At 43.2% G+C, this 21,301-nt stretch overlaps 1 protein-coding gene across 4 annotated transcripts in view; it reads right to left on the bottom strand.

The window, feature by feature from the left end:
• The window catches only part of ep300b (EP300 lysine acetyltransferase b), a 30,406-nt gene extending 16,812 nt beyond the window's left edge, over nt 1–13,594 (bottom strand). For 2 of the 4 annotated variants that reach the window (XM_080904471.1, XM_080904472.1), the window contains exons 1-17: nt 11,460–13,594; nt 9,290–9,876; nt 8,128–8,307; nt 6,217–6,526; nt 5,660–5,773; nt 5,274–5,510; nt 4,353–4,458; nt 4,128–4,256; nt 3,873–3,990; nt 3,573–3,756; nt 3,277–3,354; nt 2,568–2,647; nt 2,273–2,431; nt 1,667–2,167; nt 1,159–1,398; nt 874–1,054; nt 164–315 (exon numbers count right to left, since the gene is read on the bottom strand). In XM_080904471.1, coding sequence (XP_080760597.1) covers nt 164–315; nt 874–1,054; nt 1,159–1,398; nt 1,667–2,167; nt 2,273–2,431; nt 2,568–2,647; nt 3,277–3,354; nt 3,573–3,756; nt 3,873–3,990; nt 4,128–4,256; nt 4,353–4,458; nt 5,274–5,510; nt 5,660–5,773; nt 6,217–6,526; nt 8,128–8,307; nt 9,290–9,876; nt 11,460–11,553 — 3,450 coding nt within the window. In that variant the 5' untranslated portion in view covers nt 11,554–13,594. The remainder of the gene's footprint in view (nt 1–163; nt 316–873; nt 1,055–1,158; nt 1,399–1,666; nt 2,168–2,272; nt 2,432–2,567; nt 2,648–3,276; nt 3,355–3,572; nt 3,757–3,872; nt 3,991–4,127; nt 4,257–4,352; nt 4,459–5,273; nt 5,511–5,659; nt 5,774–6,216; nt 6,527–8,127; nt 8,308–9,289; nt 9,877–11,459) is intronic. The other 2 variants (XM_080904473.1, XM_080904474.1) reach the window with 1 other exon arrangement.
• Nucleotides 13,595–21,301: the final 7,707 nt, after the last annotated feature.

Below are 21,301 nucleotides of genomic sequence, written 5' to 3'. Positions count from 1 at the left end.
AAAAAACCATTGAGGTAGGAGTACAAAGTAAAATTAAAGTGTGGGAAAAAAAAATACGAAAAGTATGAGAAAGAAAAATATTTAAGATGGAAGAAACAAAAACAAAAATAAGCTAAATTTTGAGAGGAGTTGAAGCAAAATGGCAGCCAGTGCAGTCCCTTACCAGGTTAGTTTTGTTACTAGTTCGAATACGTACGGGTATTCCCAGTAACTGGGGGTCCACCGGCTGACGGAAGGGAAGGGACTCCGGGTCCTGCCGGTACAGAGATTCCAGGGTGGGCATCAGAGCCTGACGCAGCTCCTCGGGCTTAAAAACTGGAAAAGGAGAATCAGTCAGGGAGTGGATCAGGGAGCGGTCAGTAACCCCCCCCCCCCAACTGCATTATTAAAAGAGGACGTCTTGTGCTCATTTCCAGCTCTGTGTGTTTATTCTTTAATTTATTCATTGTTCATTTTCTTTCTGTCTGATTTTTTTTTGGGGGGGGGGGGGGGGGGGGGCAATATTTCCTAAAAAGGGGGGGAAAGAACAGAACCACAATAATTCAGGAATAATGGGTGCAGGCTTAAGCAACAGCTTGCGTGAGCCTACCACTCATACATAATGCAATGTTTTGCATATTATTCTGTGGTATGATGCACAACACTGTTAATAAGCTACGACAGCCTTCGCTACTTCACATTCACAGGCCAGCACTGTCAGAAACAATGATAAAGTTCACAGAAGTTCATCTTTCTCCTCGAGTAGATTCATGTGATTTCAACTTATTTCTCTATGACAGTGCTTCACATGAGTCACAGTTTGTGGTTACACAGCTGTCACTGTGGAGATGCTACAGCTGTTAATCACTAACAAAGACAACAGTGGACGCTTACTTTTCTTCTTGCTCTGAGTGTTAGCTGGGGAGCTGTTGGTGGCTGCTGACCCTGACCCTTCCTCTTTCTTCACTTCTGGCTTCTTGTCTTCACTTGTCGCTACTGACGATGACACACAAGATGAAGACGTGTCCATGGGCTCTCCTTTACACCCGTCTCCTGATGGCTTCTCTTTCTTTATCTGAGAGAAAGGTTTGTGTGTCAGTTAACAAATTTCTTTATCAGAATGAAGACTAAAAGAAGACTAAAATAAAACATCAGGAAGTTCATTTTGAAGAGCCTCACCTCTGGTTTCTCCTCCATCTTCACATCAGCTTGACCCTTTCCCATCTTCCCCTTGCCGTCTCCTTGAGCATCGGCTCCTTCGTCGTCCTCTTCTTGTTTCTTCACCTCCATTTTCACATCTTCCTGGCTGGGAGCAGGGCCGTTGGCTGAAGCGAGCTGAGAGGTGGGATCAGTGCTGCTGGTGACTGATGCTGGAGAGCAAACCTGACCATCTGCTGTCAGAGAAGGCTTCGCAGATAGCTGAGGCAGAGCAGGCAGAGATGGAGTGAGGTTTAGAAAAGGCAAGTTAGAAATCACAAACGGGACACGTGCCATGTTATGTTGGGTTTACACAGTCATCTGCTAAAACTAAACATGATGATTTTTTTTCCCATATTTCCTGTGAGTACAAAAAAAATAAGAGTCAGATAGGGAACCAATTCAAAACGAAAGGCTCACAAAACTTAGTCTTAGGGAAAGAATGTGGAGTAAGAGCAGACAAAATAAAGAAAGACTCTAATCTGCTCACCGGGGTCTGTGGCTGCTGTGATGGCACGTGAGCATTCTGATTCAGCACTGAAGAAGTCTGATTTGTTTGAGGGCCCGAGGAGGCCATGTCCCCAAGTGTCTGCTGTTGAAGGTGATTAGCTTTCTCAGAGTTCATCGTGTGCACTGATGGCTGCGGCTGCGGGGCTTGCTGTTGCTGCTGCTGAGGGTGCTGGGGATGGGGCAGCTGGGGTGTGCTGGGGGTCTGCGGCTGCGGGGTCTGACAACCAGGTAACCTCGGGGGTGTCTGATGGGGTTGAGGTGTTAAGCTGCGTGCTGGTGACGGGGAGTTTGTTCGCATAGGCGGACAATGAGGGAAAGCGTTGGACTGGTTGGAGGATGGAGGCAGGTTAGGCAGAGACCCAGTGCCACCAGCATTCACAGACCCCATAGAGCCTACGGGGGCTCCGGAGCCTGGAACAGAAGGGGCGGACTGGGGAGCGGGGCTGCTGGCTGGGTGGGATGGCGGTGTTGACATCTGGTTCTGATGCAGAGAGTAGGACACAGGATAATGTTTAGTCATCCTCTTTGAAACTTTATCATTCTAAACTTGTTACAAAGTAATGTCACTCTTCAACTCAGTCCTTACCGCATGCACAGCATTCTGTGTTCCTGACTGATTCATACCAACGGCACCAGCACCAGGACCAAGTCCTGGACTGGACCCAGGAAACTGGCCTGGAGGGAGATACTGGTTCTGTAACGGTGTGGCGTTAGGCTGACTCATCCTCGTTGTTCCTATACCCATCTGGAAACAAAACAAGTCACGTAAAGTCTCATGTAAGCTCTTCTACTGCAGTTAGAGCTTTTCACAGCACATGAGTCAATAAATGGTATTCATATGAACCCAAAGTAATGACAGAGAATGCAACAGTGATGCCAACCTGGTTCAGCGGAGCAAGAGGAGGCGTCGACCTCTGACCCATCGACTGCATCCCACCTATCTGACCAAACTGGTTCATTCCTAAAAAAAAAAAAAAAAAAAGGACAAAATCGAGGCATGTGAAAACACTTTTCACTGGGCATTGCTGTAACTTGCACTGTTTGGATTATGCAGACATATTAAAGAAAGTGATATAAAGAGTAAGTATTTCCGGGTCGTGGCAGCGTGTAATCTCATTTAAATTTGGCTCAAACTTTTTCTGAAGATGTTTAAGCCTTGGTTCACAAAGATTAGAGTGATAACCATATTAATAATATAGATTATCAGCAGTTTATATAAGGACATTTTTTTTGGTAGAAAGTTTGAATTAACAAAAATAAAAAGCTACAGACTTTGCTTAACAAGATTTAACATAAACTGCTGGCAAAAAAAAAAATGGCAAAAATGAAAACCACAAACAAAATTCGGCTCACCTCTGATGATTTGGGATGGCAGCAGAGAGAAAGAAATAAATATCTGCACATAATTTGGGTGAACCAACCCTCTAATGTAGCTCTCTGCTAAACATTTCCACAATGGGGGAAAAGCCATATCTACTTCCTGATTTCTAAATTTTTTAAATACTGGTCTAGAACTCCTGTCTAAAATAAATACAGTATATGACATTTACTCAAGAATCCATTGATTTTAAGTCATTTATACTTGTGTACCTGCTGGATTCTGCATCCTGTTGACCATCTGATTGGGGCCGGGTGGTCTGACCATGGATGGATCAACGTGAGGCCCATCTGACAGAGCAATAACGAGGAATCAAAGTGAGCTCCTTGTCTACTTCAAAATTACACCTTTGCCTCTGGACTACATTTCATTTTTGAGAAGGAAATTTTGTGTTTTGTATCTTGTACCAGGCAAAGATGTGACTGGTGGCAATCAGTTTGATTATTTGTATGCCAGCAGTATTTGTAGACGAGTGTCTGACTGAGGTAATAACATAATGTTTACTCACTAGGTGGTTGCCCCGGCGGCATGGGAGGTTGTCCCATGCCAGGAGGCCCCTGTGGGAGGCCCGCAGAGGGTATGCCAGGCTGGCCAGGCATGATGCCCTGCTTCTGGAGCCGCGTCCTTCTCTTCTCTTCCAGCTCTTTTTGGATTTTGTAGATCTTCTCTGCCAGCAGGTGGTAGTACTCCGCCTAGAAGAGTCGCAGCAAGCGGATTTTACAGGATAAATCCCAACAGCACATAACACTAATGTATGTAAAGTTATTTTTTCTATATCTGCCAACTAATAGTCACACTGGATTCTTACCCTGCTGTTGGCTGACTCATACATATCCCCCTCTACTTTTCGAGCGTAAGCCACCAGATTATCCATCCGCCGGTCCTTCAGTGCAGCTGGGTCAGGAGTGGGGAAGATGGCCTGCACACTGTTCAGATACACACACACACGAATAGGAAAAATGTGCATCTACAATTACGTTTACACCGACTGTTGGAAATAACTTGTTTATTCATTTCATTGCCTCTGTTCTGTTGGAACGTTTGCAGGACACGACAGACTCACAGCTTGTGGACAAGGTGGTTGCGGAGGTCTTGTGTGATGTCTTCATGCCAAGACTTCCTCATGCCTCCAGCAGAAGGTGAAGTAGCCGTGGGCAAGGAACCAAGGCTCCCCACACCATCATTCATCAGACTGAGAGAAATGACAGATGAGTTAGTTAAGGTCTCAGCCAGCGCAACCCGAATGAAAAAGTAGTAAATAGATGTGGCCAATGAAAGGCAGTCTGACCTCTGCGCGTTCATACAGTTGTGCAACATGGCATCTGGCAGTAGCGAGGAATGCTGGTTGGAGGTCTGCACCCCAACTCCACCGTTCACTCCCATAGAGTTTCCCCCTGGAAAGAGAGGGTTTTGGAGTTAGAATAGAAAATAGGAAGTAGACTAGTGTTTACCTTAGATTTTAGAGTGTACTCACACTACACTGTCTATATCGTGCCCTATCACATTTGTCTGATAAAGCCAGGTTGGTCTGACTAGTGCGATCACTGCGCACCGATCCCAGTACACGGTTCAGTTGGACCCATATATGGTACGCATCTGGTGTGATCGCTAACCACGCCAAAGCATAAAAACGTCACGTTTTTACAATGACAGCTGGCACCATGGAAATCACTGTTAAATAATTAGCAAACCTTTAAGGCACGTGAAAAGACAGTTTCTCACCGTTTATAAAAACGTCTCAGCTTGAGCCACAAAAATCACATTGTGCTCTAAAAAAAAAACACTCCTTGAAAGTATGTATGTGAGTGAGTGAGTGAGTGGAGCCGAGATGCCCAGACAAACTGAAGTGTACTTGGGTCTGGATTGTTAAGTACAGTGTGAATATAGGCGGGGAAGAAATACAAACGATGTTAGCATAGACTGTTGCATTCAGCGTCACTGAAATGTAAATTAAACTTCAGTGGAGAACTGTAAAAGATTAAGGAGGAACTAAAGAACACTCAGCATTCACCAAAGACTTGTAAAGTTACATGTTTAGGCCTCTTTCATAACACCTGAGGCAGCGCCAGCAACTGATGAGAAGTTCTGAACAACTTTAAACAGCTCATTCGAAGTTTCCGAAAAGCTCTACTTAAACATTACAGGGCTGCTTAAGTTGTTCCCCAAAGGTTAAGGACATCATATTCCTAGCAGGTTTCTATATACTAACCCATGCTGTTTACAGTCCTAATCCCGGGCTGTCCCTGCAGCCCCTGGTTTGGCACGCTGGCCTGCGACGGCTGCTGTGGCATCTGGTTGTAAGTGAGGCCCAGTGCAGCATAGGCTCTCTCTATGGAGCTGGGGTCGATCTGGTTGGGAGGGTTCAGGTTCGGTGCGTTGGACTGTCCTCCTGGCACACCTGAACCCAAGGAGTTCACTAAACCCACCCCAGCACTGTTGCCCAGAGCTGTGGCAACAGGAGAAAGAAACAGAGGTAACGAGAGATGAGTATCGTGAATTCTAGCCCACTGTGATGCACTTTATTGTTTAAATTAGAAATAATAATTAATTAAGGAATTAATGTGCAGATACAGCCAAAGTCTGAAAAGGACTCACGCTGCTGATTCCTCTTGTCCCCAGCATTTTTCAGTGGCAGACAGACAGGACAGTCGTGTCGTGTGCAGTTCTTCCAATGAGAAATGATCTGTCTGGATGAGGCACAGTGCGCCACTGGAGGAGAAGACAAGAGTGAGGAAATGTTTTAGAAAAGGAAATAAAAGATGAAGAGTAAAAAAGATGGGAGAGCAAGTGGAGGGAAACGGTGTGTGAAGAGTGAAGGCAAGAGATGATTAACATGACAAGGATGAACAAAAAAGCAAAATAAGAGCCAAAAGGTAATAACTTATTATATGAGTCACTCAGTAAAACAAAACTACGTCCAGATGGAGACTCGGTGAGACAAGGAGAGGAATTACAGTAAAACAGCCAGCTGAAGAGAAAATAACTCATCCTGATAGAGAAAAACTGGGAGGCAAACCAACAGGGATTAAAAGAAAATATGTAAAAGAACAAGAGAAGGGGAAAAAAGTGTTGCAGATGCATGACACCATCGTGTTTATGAGATAAACCACACACCATATAAACTAGCCATCGGTGTAATTCAGCAGACTCACCCTGGCAGGACTTGCCAAGCTGGCAATGAGTCATGTGGTTCAGCACGTTCTTCATGGTGCGACAGTGAGGCAGGTTGCACTGTCGTACCTCTCCGTTGGCCTGCTCCCTCCGCTGGCATTTGTGCGCGTGCAGCAAGAGGACCAACTGCTGTTGAATCAGCTTCCGCTTCTCGGGGTCTGCAGTAGGAGGTGTGGCGCCGGGTCCCGCCCCCACAGCATTGAGTCCAACCTGCACCCCTCCCACTGCTGCTGCTGCCCCGCTGACCGACACACCGCCAACTGGTCCAGGCTGCTGCTGCTGAGGAGTCGTCTTAGGATGGAGAGTAGAAAAGAGGCACAGGCCACATTAGAAAGATTATCCACCACAAAATGATCACTTTCAGTAACCAATCTTATAACAGTTGAGCACCTAGCAGCTAAAGATCCATGCTGCAAGAAGTCTCCGAGCATGGATCTTTGAAACTGCCGTTTTTGCCATAAGTTTCAGAAGTTTAATACACTCGGTAAGATCAGGTACTTGATTCAACAATCAGTAAACTAATATGGGAAGAAATGAGGAAAAAGTCTACTTCTGAATAATGCTTTCAGCTATTTAATAATTAAATACAGCAGAAGAATCTAAAGCACGAACGAGCCTGCTGAAAAGCACAAAAAAGGCCAGTTTTTAATTAGAGCCAAATGGTATACAGCATAATAAGTAACTCTGTAATGTAACCGCAGCAGAGCAGGTGACAGCGCCCAGCTGACTTCTGATCATCTCTCTTGGCTAATGATAATCAGTGCAGAACATCCACCTGCTCATTTAATTGGAAATGTGAATGAACTCAAAAATTGGGGGCAGCTCTTACACTCAAACACACAGACTAAGTTAACAACCTGCAGTGAGTCACTGCTATCTGACACTACACTCCTGAGGCTTTTGGTTGATCTTTATGATGATTCATCTCTGTGAGATAGGTGGGATTATTATAAAGGTGATCTGAGCTACTTATTTACCAAAAACTCCCTCCACCACAACTGTGTTCATTAAGATAACACGGGACACAGTTATTTAGCAGATGCAGCCCATCTTTTCTAAAGAGGTAATGACAAAACAAAAACAAACTGGAAGTCATCAATGAGACCTACAAGCTGACTGAAGCCAAGTGTGGAGACTGGGTGCTGAGATCGAGTCAGAAATATGACCCCATCCCAGTCTGACAACGCACCAACAAAAATGGGAAAAAATGACATTCAAAACTTTTAAACCCCCATTATTATTATTATTATTATTGTTATTATTATTATTATGTGTCAGCAAGGCTCAGTGTCAATGTCATCTCAGCTGCTACACTGTCTGGAAGGGAGTAAAAGACTTCTTGTACGACTGCCAGTGAAAGGCCAATATTTGAAGAAAAAAAAATGCTCATCTGGACACTGCCTTTCTGAGTAATTAAAGGCACAAAATAAAACAAATTCCCATCTGGCTCTCAAACTGATCTAGTTTATAAGACACATCATCTAATCGCCTCTGATAGGATGTGTTGCAAATGGCAAATCTCAAAAGCTGTGCAATCATATATAGCAATGTAAAGTTATTGAAGCAGATCTGTAAAGAATAAGGTAAAAAGTTTAAGCTCTCTGGCGTCTACTTTTCCACCTCCATACATTTGCCAGTTGTCAATATTGGAGGGAAAAAAGCACCGGAGGCAACGATAGTTGGTTTTCAGCCTTTCAAAGGATATATTTAATACAGTAAGGATGACTGTGAAATACCCTCAACACTTTTTCTTCCAATCTGAATCTCATTCAATATTTGGTTTTACTTTGAGTCATTCAGAGTTAAAATGTGTGTTTAATTTGCAGTAAGGGCCAAAAGGCTCCTATATGGGCTACAGAGTTTTAAACAGAAGAAAAACCAACAAATCCTACCATCCCAGACATGCCTTGACCCGCTGGTGTCTTCTTCTCCATGCTAAACTGGGCAGCCATATTGCTGGGGAGGCCTGCTTTATTCTGGAGCTGTGGGCCCAGCCCTGCTCCAGGCATCCCCTGGCCAGGGGTCTGGCCGTACGGACCGCCATAGGGGCCCGCGTTGGCCATCATATTCATCTGGAGAGCGGTGGAGAAAAGGGTGAGGGGGTTTAAAATGAAAAGAGGGGGAGGAGGAGACAAGACAATGTAAGAAAGAAGTGTGATAATAAACAGTTTAAAAGGTTACTTTACTTTTCACAACATGTACTATAACCAGACAATCAACACATTTAGTCACCTTTTAAATAACATGACTGTCTGGTTACTGTACTTCACCTCCCTCTCCAAAATAAACTTACGACACAGACATGATTTATTGCCACCTCTTCGACTTGGAAAACAATTTCAGTATCAGCGATGGTCTTCAACATCTGGCCAAACTATTCTCTTATCACAGCAGCAAATCACGGCCTAAACTTCAGTGAGAGTGAGCCTTTAGTACCAGCACTGTGAGGTGGGTGGTAACCTGCTGCCATGTGTAAGTGTCTAATTGAACTGCTGATCCCTACTTACAAGCTCAGAGAGAAAATAAAGCAATTTACTGGGTTTAACAGTGCGATTTCAAACAAAGCTGCAGGCCTGTTACTCTTGAGAAAAAGTCCCAGAGACGCAAACTAACGCAAAGAAGTAATCCTTGTTTAAAACCATTTAACCGTCTTTTCCGATAACGTCTTTACGCCTCTAGAATAAAAATCACAATCATCATGTGGCTAACAAGTCACCAGCAAGTGGGTTAACCATCGATACCACAGAGTAAACTGTGATGCAGCTGTACATCCAACATGTAACCGCATTTCTATCTGCACCTGTGCTGGAGATGAGTAGTTTTATCCGAGTGGCAAGTGCACAGCTTCATCTGCCTACAGCTTTCCATGCTCTAATCAGACATATACCTCCAGGCTTCAACAGTAATTTCAAACTTTCATATTTTATATCCATGTGAGGAATTGAACTCTGACAGGTACATCCCAAAACTGTTTAACCTGCCAGTTTGACCAGTTCAATCTCTTTGAAAAATAGTATTTTAAACACAAATGAGACTTGCTTTGAGTCTGCCTACCTTGTTCAGTGCTCCAGGCTGCTGTGGTCTCATCCCTGCCTGACTCCCGGCTCCCATTTGCTGACCGCCTTGCTGCTGATGTTGTAGGCCATCTGGCAAAAGATTACTGTTGCTTCCCATGCCAGCACTGCCGGGGTAGCCCATTCTAGGTGAGCCATTAACAACCTGGCCCCCCATCAGCCCCTGCTGAGGCTGCTGTCCACCATTACCCTTCTGGGCTCCCACCATAGCTGCTGCCCGATTGTGCGCTCCAACCATGCCGACCTGCTGCATTAATCCAGCTTGCTGCGGCTGGCTCTGGGGAGGCATGCCTTGAGGTCCTCCAGGGGCAACGCTGACACCCCCCATCATCCCCATGGATGCCCCAGATGGCGTGCTATTAGAAGTGGGGCCACCCTGCTGTGGTGCTGCTACTGCGCGCAGGAGCTCAGACAGCTGCTGGTGTTTTGCAGCTGCATCCTGACCACCTCCTCCTCCGAGGCTGCTGTGGAGTTGACTGGCATCCCCTCCGTTAGTCAATCCCAATTCCGAAGAACTGATGAGCTCGTCTGGGAGGTCATGCTCCAGTTCAAAGAGTGAACCGAAATCTAGGCATACAGGAGGAAAAACAGAATTATTACCAGCCAGAAAACTAGAGATTTTGTTAACAGGGTTTTTGTGTTTTGTTTTTAATAATCAACTATTAGAGTGTATAGGCAGGAAACAAGACCAGCACTAGCTGCCTCTCACAGCCTGGACCTCTCCCCAGAGCCCCAGTTTGTGGTTTGTGGGATGCCACACATGGAGTCGGGACAAGGCGAGAAGCCGCAGAGGTAAACAGTGCAGCACCTTGGAAGGTGTGTGAATTTGAACTGCAGTTCTATGGTTCAGAGGAACAAACTGCAGAGACGTGGAGGAAGTCATATCTACTGCAACAGGAGGCACATTAAAATCATAACCTGTTTTTAAGTAGAACTTTCATTTAAAAGTGACAAGAGCATTACCTACATTTTTATGGTAGTTTATGAGCTGTTGGCACCTCACTAAACTTGAAATTCCCATAATGACTTCTCACTTTTTGGATCAAATACTTCCAAAGATGTATTTGCACTAACAGATCCAACTTCACATACGAGGTGATACACGTCCAGTTGCTCTGCCTGCGACACGCTTTGTTGTTATTATATAGAAAAAAGTGAGCTGCACCAAGTGCGGCGCAGCGTCGCCGTGTAGCCAAACAATGGGGACAGAGAACCAGAATGGGCTCTGATAGTACGACCAAAGAGCTAAAAGGAAAAAGGCCTCTGAACAAAGGGCACCAAAGAAGATATGTCAAAGTCTGTGGCTTGCTTACTGTTTCGTTTAAACCCGGCAGCAGTGAGAAAATTAACAAAGCTGTAACTTCTGCGGGACAAGGACGCTCTGCCTAACTTATTCAAGTCGAACAATAGCTAGCTTGTATATAACAATAGTTTATTAAAAACCCAGTATGCTTAGCGCTAAAGACACAATAATCATACCGCAAATGGTATTTCTCTCTCTAGAGTCACTGGTTATCGACTGATACTCAAAAAGACTTGTTTCATTGAGGTTTTTGTCTTTGCTAACCAGATGCAGGGCTCAGTTGAGCCGGTCTGGTGGGTTTATCTGCCTAGCTACTAGCTAGCTGCTCGGCTACCCTCACTTTCTCTTAAAGCTGCCTCGGAAAAACCCTATCTTTCTCTAGTTTTTATCGGGATATCCAAGAAGCCTGGTGCTTAATGTGTCGGCACTTTAATTCTTCAAACTACTCAATTCAAAACTACCTCTACAACTTGAAGCAAACCGGGCTGACTCGCCTCTTCCATTGTTTGGAGGTGGACCCTAATAGTTGCTGCTAGCTAGCCTGTTGAGGCTAACGCATCAAAACACAAGTGCTGGAAAAGTTGTTCCTGTCGCCACAACTATTACCATGTTCCCCGATTAGCGGCCAAAAACTCTCGGATTAAGACTTTAAAAAATAAACAAACAAACAAACTCCCCAAGACAACAACATGTTGCTGTTCGCAAGCAGCAACTTTTGAGCATGTCAGTCAAAGCAACTAATGCAACTCTGCAGGGACTCCGAAAACTGACCGGCAATTTACACACACCTCACAGTGAAGCTGGTTTATATTTTATCCAGCCTTAATAATGCATGCCAAATAGTTACCATTTCCATCACTGGCAGACACCGAGAGAGCAGGAGAGGACAGCTTGGGCCTCTTGGCTGAAGGCGGGCCGGACTCCAGAACATTATCGGCCATATTTTTTTGGAAGAATTAAAAATAAAACGCTTTAGATCCACGGAGGGCAAATGCAATCCCCCACCCCCTTTATTTGCGTCTCCCAGTCCTTTTAAGCAACCTTTCTGATCGTTCCCCCACCGCTCGGGGGGGACGGTAGGGGAGAGAGGCACAGCAGTGTTGAGTTCTTTCAGTTCTCCCCTCTCGTTTTTATTCCTCTGCAGATATCAGTCCCCCTCCCCAGTCGGAGATTTTGTTTCTTCACAGATTTGAGCAGCAGCAGCAGGAGGAGGAGGCGGCGGCGGAGGTGGGAAGGTGGAGTCGGCAAAAAAGGCAAGCGTGCGGCCCTCTGACAACCTCATGTAGCCTCTTCTGCGACACAAAACCCGTCCCAAGATCTGTCCTCCAGGCTGTACTCAGTCCTGCCCGGCATAGTCGGCGGAGAAAATCTCCGTTTCAAATCCGAATCGCTCCAAGCCGGGTGAGGGGGGTGGAGAGCAATTTGTCAGGGCACAAAAAAGACAACTGCGATCCAGCAAACAGAAGCCAGGAGTTGTTTTTTTCCTCCTTTCTTTCAGTCTCCTGTGTTAACTCCAGGAGCCAAGCTCTCTCATGCAACAGATTTCTCTCCTCCTCTCTGATCGGACCTCTCTCAGTGCCACCGATTTCCCTCAGAAGTAAAACGAGGCAGTGGACACGGTTAAAGTTGCACTACAAACAACCTGCACCAGTTTTAAAGTAGCTGAAGAAATTAGTCAGCTGCACAGAGAGGACGACGCGCCGGGCTTACGGTTTCTCGGGTAAAAAATAAGTCTATCGCGGCTGTATATGTCTCACTACATATAACCCAATGATAGAATTCGTTGTGTTCTGCATGTACATGCCGACTTGTTTGTGCACTTAAGTGTTTGACCATGCAAAAGGCACTGTAGTCAGAAAGAACAGGACTCGTATTGCACGTAGTGGTTGTTGCAACCCGCTTGCGCGAGATGTCTTGCAGTCAGCACGGCTGCAAACAGAAGATCTTCAAGACCAAAAAAGAAGGGGGAAAAAAAATCACAGTTCTTGTGCAATCTCCCACATGCACACTTTATCTCTCCGTACACTTCCCGAGGACGATCACAGCGCAAATTTCCTATCAGCGGGCAGTCAGATTGATCCAATCAGTATTTTTCCTCTCTTGCAGAGGACGGTCTGTTGGGTTACTTATCTTGTGCTCCACAAGAGGTTCCTCTCCTGGTATTTAAAAAAAACACTTTAGAGAAAAAACCTCAGATTAAGTCACAAATATCGTCGCTTTTAAGGATGTCTTGGCCACGCGTGGAGGAGGAAAAAAGAAAGAAAAGCTCTGAAGCAAAAGCAGAGGATCAACGGCGACTGGAGAAAAATTGATCAAAATCTGACGGCTATTTCGGAAGCGGAAAGCTTCAGATCGGCACAATTATGTTGACACCCCCTCCTCCTTGAAATATTTTTGGCTGACAAAATCCTCTCATTGACTCTTTGTGATGGTGAATGCTCCCCCTCCGCGTTGATCCTGGCAGTTTTCCCCCCCTTCTCTTTAAACCCGTCTTTCTTTCCACCTCTCTCTTCTGCCCGGCAGCAATTTATTTATATAATTGTCTATGCGGGCTCTCTCCTTCCTCCGCGACGGACACATTATGATTTTTCATGTTGATGTTTTCCCTCCTCTCTTTTTTTGGCAGGTTTTTCCCCCCCTCGTTATGAGACACCGTCCTCTTCCGCCTCTCCTCCCCGTCTCCGCTCCGCAAACACCCCCTTCCTAGGATTTTTTCGGAGTATTTCCTTCTCATGCATACATATACACATATATATGTCACCGACTCGGTTTTCCCCCCACTGACGTCTTATCGGTTTTCGTGACGCTTTTTCTCCCCGGATAGCACGGACAGGATTCGGGCACTCTTTCGTCCCCCGGCGGTTCCCGGAGCGGCTGTCGTGGGTCGCGGAGTCGCTCCTTCTCTCGGTTATCTCCTTCTGTTTCTGACGGTCTGTCCGCACAAACAAAATGGCGGCTTGTTGTTTCTACTCCTCTGATACGGGGGGAGGGTTTGAGGTACAGCAACATTAGGCGTGAAAGGGGGGAGGAGGGAGCGCGCGACGACGGGAAGAAGAGGTTGTCTTCGTAAATGTTCGGGAGTGTCCGGAAACCGGTTCTGGGCTCTTTTTTTTTTCTCATTTTTTTCCCTTTTTTCTGAGGATTTTTGCCGATTTCAATCTGCAGAGGACAGTGGCGCTCCACTTTTATCTCAGTCAAATACAGCGGCTTTCACTACAGCGAAAGTGGAGAGCGACTTATTTGACAATAATATTGAAAAGTACAGTTTTTAAACAGGGGTGCGTCCAGAATTTTTTGGTGGCCATATAGGGGCCGCTAAAAATATTGGGGTGGCACACCAAAAACAGAATTTCCAGTTTTATTGTGCTGTTGTCAAATATAGGTTACTTGAAAAACATGGCAACAAAAAGAGAAAATTCATTATATGCCTACTTAATTTCCTGCTATTATTGTTGATATCACTGAAAATAGGTACATAGATAAGATTTCAAAATCTTATCTGGTTTCATCCTGAGAGGAGAACAGAACAAAAGGCAGGCAACGGGATCCAAAGAAGAGCTTTGAATGTCCTTTAAGAAGCTTGGAGAAGTATTTCTGAAGACTACTTAAAGAAATGACAAGAAAGCTGCCTCAAAGTGATTAGACTTTGAGGTCGTACCGTATATTGATTTTCAAGCTCATTAGAATCACAGACATCCTGTTTTTGCCTTATATATTGTTTTTACATGTACGTTTGCACATGTTTCAATAAATTCCCGCACTTATTTCCCATTTTTCTAAGCAAAAGAATATAAGGGGCGGCTAACATTTACACATTAGTGTTTAATGAAATATTCTAAAATAACTTTGATTCTATCCCCAAAAGTTGATTCTGTTCATCTGGACGCAGCGTTTTCAGTGGGAGAAACGTTTCATCACTCATCCAAGTGATTTCTTCAGTCTCAGCTGACTGCAGGTTTCCCCAACCTTATAAACAGATAGATCAAAGATACTTGGATTCTAATAAAATGGCGAATTCATTAAGTGTTTTCTGTTACAGAGACAATACACTGCTAAAAAAAAGTATCATGTGATTACTCCAGAGATATCAGTGTGTCCAGTTATCAAACAGAAACCACTGTGGATCCAGTTCACCTTGCTTAGTGCAAATGAAAGTGACAACAGGTGCTCTGAAGAGCCAATAAAAAAGGAAAGGGTTTGCAGGTGGTGGCCACAGACCACTGCTGGTGATGAGAGATGAGAGCAGGTTCAGACTGAGCACATGTGACAAATGTGTGCTTCTGGAGACACCGTGGGAAACCTGCTGTCCCAACATCATATGTGCAGTCATGGATCTGCCAGTGGTGAATACCAGTTGAGTTCCACAGCGCAGGTATGTGAACACAATCCCAATAGCAGAATAATAACCCCTTTAAATTTTCATGAAATCTTTAACATCACAGCCCTGCATCAATAAATCTAAGCATGCTATTTAGCAGAAAAGAGTTAATATTACTTAATAAACATTTAAAAAAAATCTTATAAAATATTTAATCATGTACAGTTTTGTCACAAATACATTTTTTTTCTGTCATTTGGCCGATTTGTGCTGGTTGCATTTCAGCTTTTTCAACACAATTTGCATATTTTCATTGGTTTCATGGGTGTAGCTGGACAGAACGACCAATTGTCACAGATGCAAACTACCTGCCTTCATTGCAGCAAGACCCAGATTAGGCTGGCATTTAAACTACCAACAAACAACCTCCAGTCCTCTGCATTGTAACAACCCATTGCACTCAAAAGACCTTTAACATCAACACAAAGATAAAATCATCATCCACTTGGACGAATGGAATAAGATCATTCTCAAAAATTTGATTTCTGGAGGCAGGGGTTTTTTTCCTCACTGAGGCGACAGTCGCTTCCTTTGGCACATCTAAATCTCATTCCAGTCATTTAACGGTGCCTGAGTGAATAACTGGGAGACAGATGAGCTGCTAGAAGATGGATCTTCAAAGTCCCCATCATTACAATGTCATGCATCTGGAGACAAGACACTCTCACCACCTTTTTTTTCTCCAAATATTATTAACGTTAAAACTGAAAAAAGAAAACAAAAGGCATATGGAAATATTTATCACATTGATAAACACCAATCCATATTAAAATAAAACCTTTTTTGTAACTAAGTATAACAAACAAGATGTTAAACTACATAAAACTTTTCCTTGTTTCTAAAAACCCCCAAACATATCAGGTTATACCAACTGGTTTTTTTTAATAAACAAAACAAATCAAGTTCAAAAGAGGTCTCCAAATATTTTTTGGCTTTTACAATAAACAGTCCCAATCTAAAGTTTAAGACCACTTGAAAAATGGAAAAAAAATCATATTTTGCATGGTTGGCTCTTAACAAGGTTCCAAGTAGAGCTTCAACATGCAAAAAGAAGAAATGGGAGCGAGACGAAACATTTTTTTGAGCATGCAATTTATTGAAAACAGCGCTTAAATGGAAACAAGCTGTTTTACAGCTGCTTAAAAGGCAGTATTTTTAGTGTGTTATTCCGAGGCGTGAGTTCAGCATCTGTGTTACAAGCACAAGCTGATTTCCAATCCTCTGGTCAGATTCCAAATCTACGTTCTATGGATTTAACTCATGTTGTGAACTGATGAGAATCAAATTTTACAAAAATAAAATTGTAAAACATCTTTTCTTATTAAAAAACAAAACATCCAAGACAGAATCAAAACACTAAAAAAGGAAATTGACAATATATTGACTGAAGAAGTGGAAAAAAAACTTTTTGAAACAGGATTATTATGAGAACGGCCCAAAAGCAGCTAGACTGTTAGCACGGCGTCTTAGACAGCAGCAAGCTGCTAATACAATTCACAAGATTAGGGACCCATCTACAAATAACTTGCAGTATAGCCAGGAAGCAATAGAAGAAACATTTAGGAAATATTACCAAAACTTGTATAAACAACCATGTTCCTCAAATAAAGACAAAAAAACTGCTTTTCTTAACTCCCTAGACTTACCACGTATTGGTACGCAGCAAAACAGCAAACTAACTGCCCCCATCAGTCATGAAGAAATATCTAGAGCAATTTCAAGACTTAAAGCTAATAAATCACCAGGGGCCGATGGGTTTCCCTCAGAGTGGTACAAGAACTTTAAGGAGGAGTTGATACCAATGCTTCAATCATACCCTTTCGGAGGGTGTAACCCCTCTCTCATGGAGAGAGAGGCGATTATCTCAGTAATCTCTAAAGAGGGAAAAGACACAGAATATTGTAACAATTACAGACCCATATCGGTACTTAATGTGGACTACAAACTATACACATCAATAATTGCTAAGTGATGGAGGAGCTGCACAAGACAATAAGCAACCAGCAGAACTCCCATCCAAACGCAGTGCACATTATAGCTGGGGACTTCAACCATGCTGATTTAAGGTCAGTATTCCCCAGATTTGAACAGCATATTAAATGTGCAACGAGGGGGGAAAACACATTGGATCAAGTTTGCAGATGATACCACCGTGGTGGAGCTCATCTCAGGGGGAGATGAGACGGCGTACAGAGCTGAAGTTCAGAGGCTGTCAGATTGGTGTGTAGATAACAACCTGGAGCTAAATACCACCAAGACAAAAGAACTGGTAGTTGACTTCAGAAGGAGGAAGTCCGAGCTCCAGCCTGTCAGCATCAACGGGGAGTGTGTGGAAAGGTGTGCACATAGACACAGACCTCCAATGGAGCTCTAACACCTCTGCAGTCTTAAAGAAGGCCCAACAGCGTCTCCACTTTCTGAGAATCATCAGAAAAATGGACCTGAAGAAGGAGCTGCTGACCGTCTTCTACCGCTGCTCCATTGAAAGTGTGCTGACATATTGCATCGGTGTGTGGTTCTCCAGCTGCACCACAGCACACAGAAAGGCACTCCAGAGGGTCATCAATATGGCCCAAAAAAATCATTGGGCATCCTCTTCCCTCCCTGAAGGACCTGTACAGCACTCGCTGTCTCAGGAGGGCACGCAGCATCCTACGGGACTGCACACACCCAGGACACCGGGTGTTTAAGCTGCTGCCATCTGGTAGGAGGTTCAGGCTGCTGAGGTCCCGAACAAATAGACTCAAGGACAGCTTTTACAACAGGGCAATAGCCCTGATCAATGCAAATAGCTGACCTGACTGGCTACCTGCCTGGACTTTGTTAGGGGGGAGGTAACAATGTTTAAAACAATAACAATAATAATATTTATATTTATAACAAGGTGCAATAATAATTAATGTGCAATAATAACAGTGTGCAATACACATACACTTCTTCTTTTTTTATTACTAAGTTAATATACTGTGTTGTGTTGTTTGTGTTGCGTTGTGATGTGTCATATCGTGTCGTGTTGTGTTATATGTAGTGCCGACGTAGGACAGTTTTCCAATTTCATTGTACTACTGTACTATGTATGACAATAAAGAGTTATCTTATCTTGATATGGGGCAATTATGACAGATTTAATTAATGAAGACCAAACTGGCTTTATCTCAGGACGTAGAACTCAAGATAGTATAAGAAGGACCCTCCAGGTAGTTAATTCGATACAAACAAAAAAGGGCAGTGCGGCCCTAGTAAGTCTGGATGCAGAGAAGGCTTTCGACAGTGTAGATTGGAGCTTCCTATATGCCGTGCTTGAAAGGTTTGGCTTTAATGACGGTGCTGTGATGTGCATCAAATCTATTTACCAATCTCCTACAGCTCGAATTAGAATCAATGGCAGCCTAACGGAGCAAATCTCTCTCTCTCTCGAGAGAGAGAGAGAGGGGTACCCGCCAGGGCTGTTGCCTCTCACCTCTTCTCTTTGCTCTATATATTGAACCCCTGGCACAGGCCATCCGACAAAGTGAGGAAGTGAGAGGAATAAATATTAAAGGGGAAGACCACATCATCAGCTTATTTGCAGATGATATGATATCATAGTCTACCTAGAAAATCCAAACCAAACTTTAATTCCACTGTTTAATGTAATTAATATCTTTGCTGAACATTCGGGGTACAAAATTAATGTGACCAAAACTCAGATACTGGCTTTCAACTATTTGCCATCCAAAGAGGTTAAAATAAGTTTAAACTGAACTGGACTGCAAAACAAATGAAATAGTTGGGTGTAACTGTGACTAAACAATTGAGTGACCTTTTTAAAACAAATTATGATGGACTGACCACTCAGATTAAACACGATCTAAACCGATGGTCAACTCTTACACTAGACTTTAGTGCAAGAATCACAACAATAAAAATGAGTAGATTTCTATGGAACTGTAAAAGGCCTAGAATAAAATACACAACATTACAACTATCTAGGAAGCAAGGTGGTGTGGGACTCCCTAATCTAAAAGATTATTACCATGCGGCCCAAACCAGGCCAGCGATAAAGTGGTGTGATCAGAACTTTAATGCTAAATGGAAAGATATTGAAATAAGAGTACAGGATGTCCCAGTCCAGACTTTTCTTGGAAATGAGCAACTTAAGAAAACTTTACAGCATTTCCTTGATCCTATAACATCCCACACTCTAGAGATATGGTCACGTCTTATGGCGTGCTTGATTGCGTAATCAAATCATACAGGTGCCTCCAATTCAAGGAAATTTCTGTACTATATAAAAACCTAAGAGAGAACATGGCAACATCAACTGAATACATAAAAAAGAAATGGAAGCAGGAAATAAAAACTGATATCTCAACTGAGGAATGGTTAGACATGTGTGAAACCCAGAACACAACGACTAACTCAAGATGCTGGAGAGAATTTGGATGGAAACATCTTACTCGATTCTTTATTACACCAAAAATCAAAAGTAAGCAGACTCAAGACAGTTTGCCATGCTGGAGAAGATGTGGTAACATGGAAGCACATCATACGCACGTGTTTTGGGAGTGCCTGAAACTGCATCATTTTTGGAAGAACGTGACTCTTGTAATAGGCAATATCTTGGGCTATCAATTACCACACAATTTTAAAACTGTATATCTTGGGAATATTAGAGAGTATGTTATGTATGATGACTTGTATTTGACATATATCCTATTGATAGCTGCAAAGAAAGCTATAACAAGAAACTGGTACAAACTGGATCCACCTTCTTCAAAAGACTAGTTAAATGTTGTTATATGGCACCAAGGAAAATTAATGAACGAACAAAACATTTAAGGTCTATAACTTTGTATATCCATATATGCATGCATGTATCAAAGTATGTATATAAGCTGGAGTACGTATGCTGGGAGTAAAGGCAGGTATGCATATGGTAGTTGATTAGAATTGGCACCCACACCTTTTGTTCGCTTTAGTTCTGTTTGTTTTGACTGTGTGCTTGTTTGGTTATTTCCCCTGAAATGTAAAACTGTGACAAAACTGTTAATAAAAACTACAGTGTCAAAAAAACCCCAAAAAAAACATGGTATTATATGGATTTATAAAAAATTAAATGGAATGCAATGATTTTTAATGTAATCAGTTTAAGTCATATGTTCATTTTACATAGGTGTTTTATGTTAATGCAAAGTAATGATATTTAAAATATACTATATATTATGCACTAAGCTCCCAGTTTCCTTTTCCCAGTGTCAAAATAATATGATCATTCATGATAATGTACTAGACTGCATTATGTTTAAAAGGGTTTAATATTCTCCTGATTGACGTTCACTACACACCTTCTCATTTATTTTCATGACTATTTACATTGTAGATTCTCACTGAAGGGATCAAAACTAAACTGAATGAACACATATGCAATTATGTAGTAAACAAACAGTTCAAAACAAGTTTTATATGTTAGATTCAAAATAGCCACCCTTTGCTTTGATTACCGCTTTGCACACTCCTTTTCTCCATTCCCTCACGAGGTCGTCACCTGAAATGGCCTTCCAACAGTCTTGAATGAGTTACAGAGATGCTGAGTGCTTGTTGGCCCTTTTGCCTTCATTCTGCAGTCCATCTCATCTCAAACCATCTCGACTGGGTTTAGGTCAGGTGACTGGAGGCCAGGCCGTCTGGTGCAGCACTCCATCACTCTCCTTCTTCTCCAAATGGCCCTTACACATCCTGGATGTGTGTTTGGGGTCATTGTCCTGTTGAAGAATAAATGATGGTCCAACTAAACGCAAACCAGAAGGGTTGGCATGTCACTGCAGTATGCTGTGGTAACCATGCAGGTTCAGTGTGTCTTCAATTTTGAATAATTCCCCAACAGTGTGACCAGCAAAGCACCCCCACACCATCACATCACCTCCTCCATGCTTCACAGGGCGAACCATGCATGTAGAGACCAACTGTTCAAAAAGCACAGATTTCCACTGGTCTAATGTCAATTCCTGGTGTTTCTTGGCCCAAACAAATCTCTTCTGCTTGTTGCTTTTCCTTAGTGGCTGTTTCTTAGCAGCTATTTGACCACCAATGCCTGATTTACACAGTCTCCTCTGAACAGTTGATGTAAAGATGTGTCAGCTGCTGGAACTCTGTGTGGCATTTATTTGGGCTCTAATCTGAAGTGCTGTTAAGCGCTTGATAGTTTTTGCGACTGCATTTGGGGACACATTCAGAGTTTTAGCAATTTTTTCAGACTGACTGACCTTCAGTTCTTAAAGTAATGATAGACTGTCATTTCTCTTTACTTAGCTGATTGGTTCTTACCACAA

Source organism: Rhamphochromis sp. 'chilingali', assembly GCF_963969265.1.
Source record: "Rhamphochromis sp. 'chilingali' genome assembly, chromosome: 15".
NCBI classification, from domain to species: domain Eukaryota; kingdom Metazoa; phylum Chordata; class Actinopteri; order Cichliformes; family Cichlidae; genus Rhamphochromis; species Rhamphochromis sp. 'chilingali'.
This window is presented reverse-complemented; position numbering and strand designations above follow the sequence as displayed.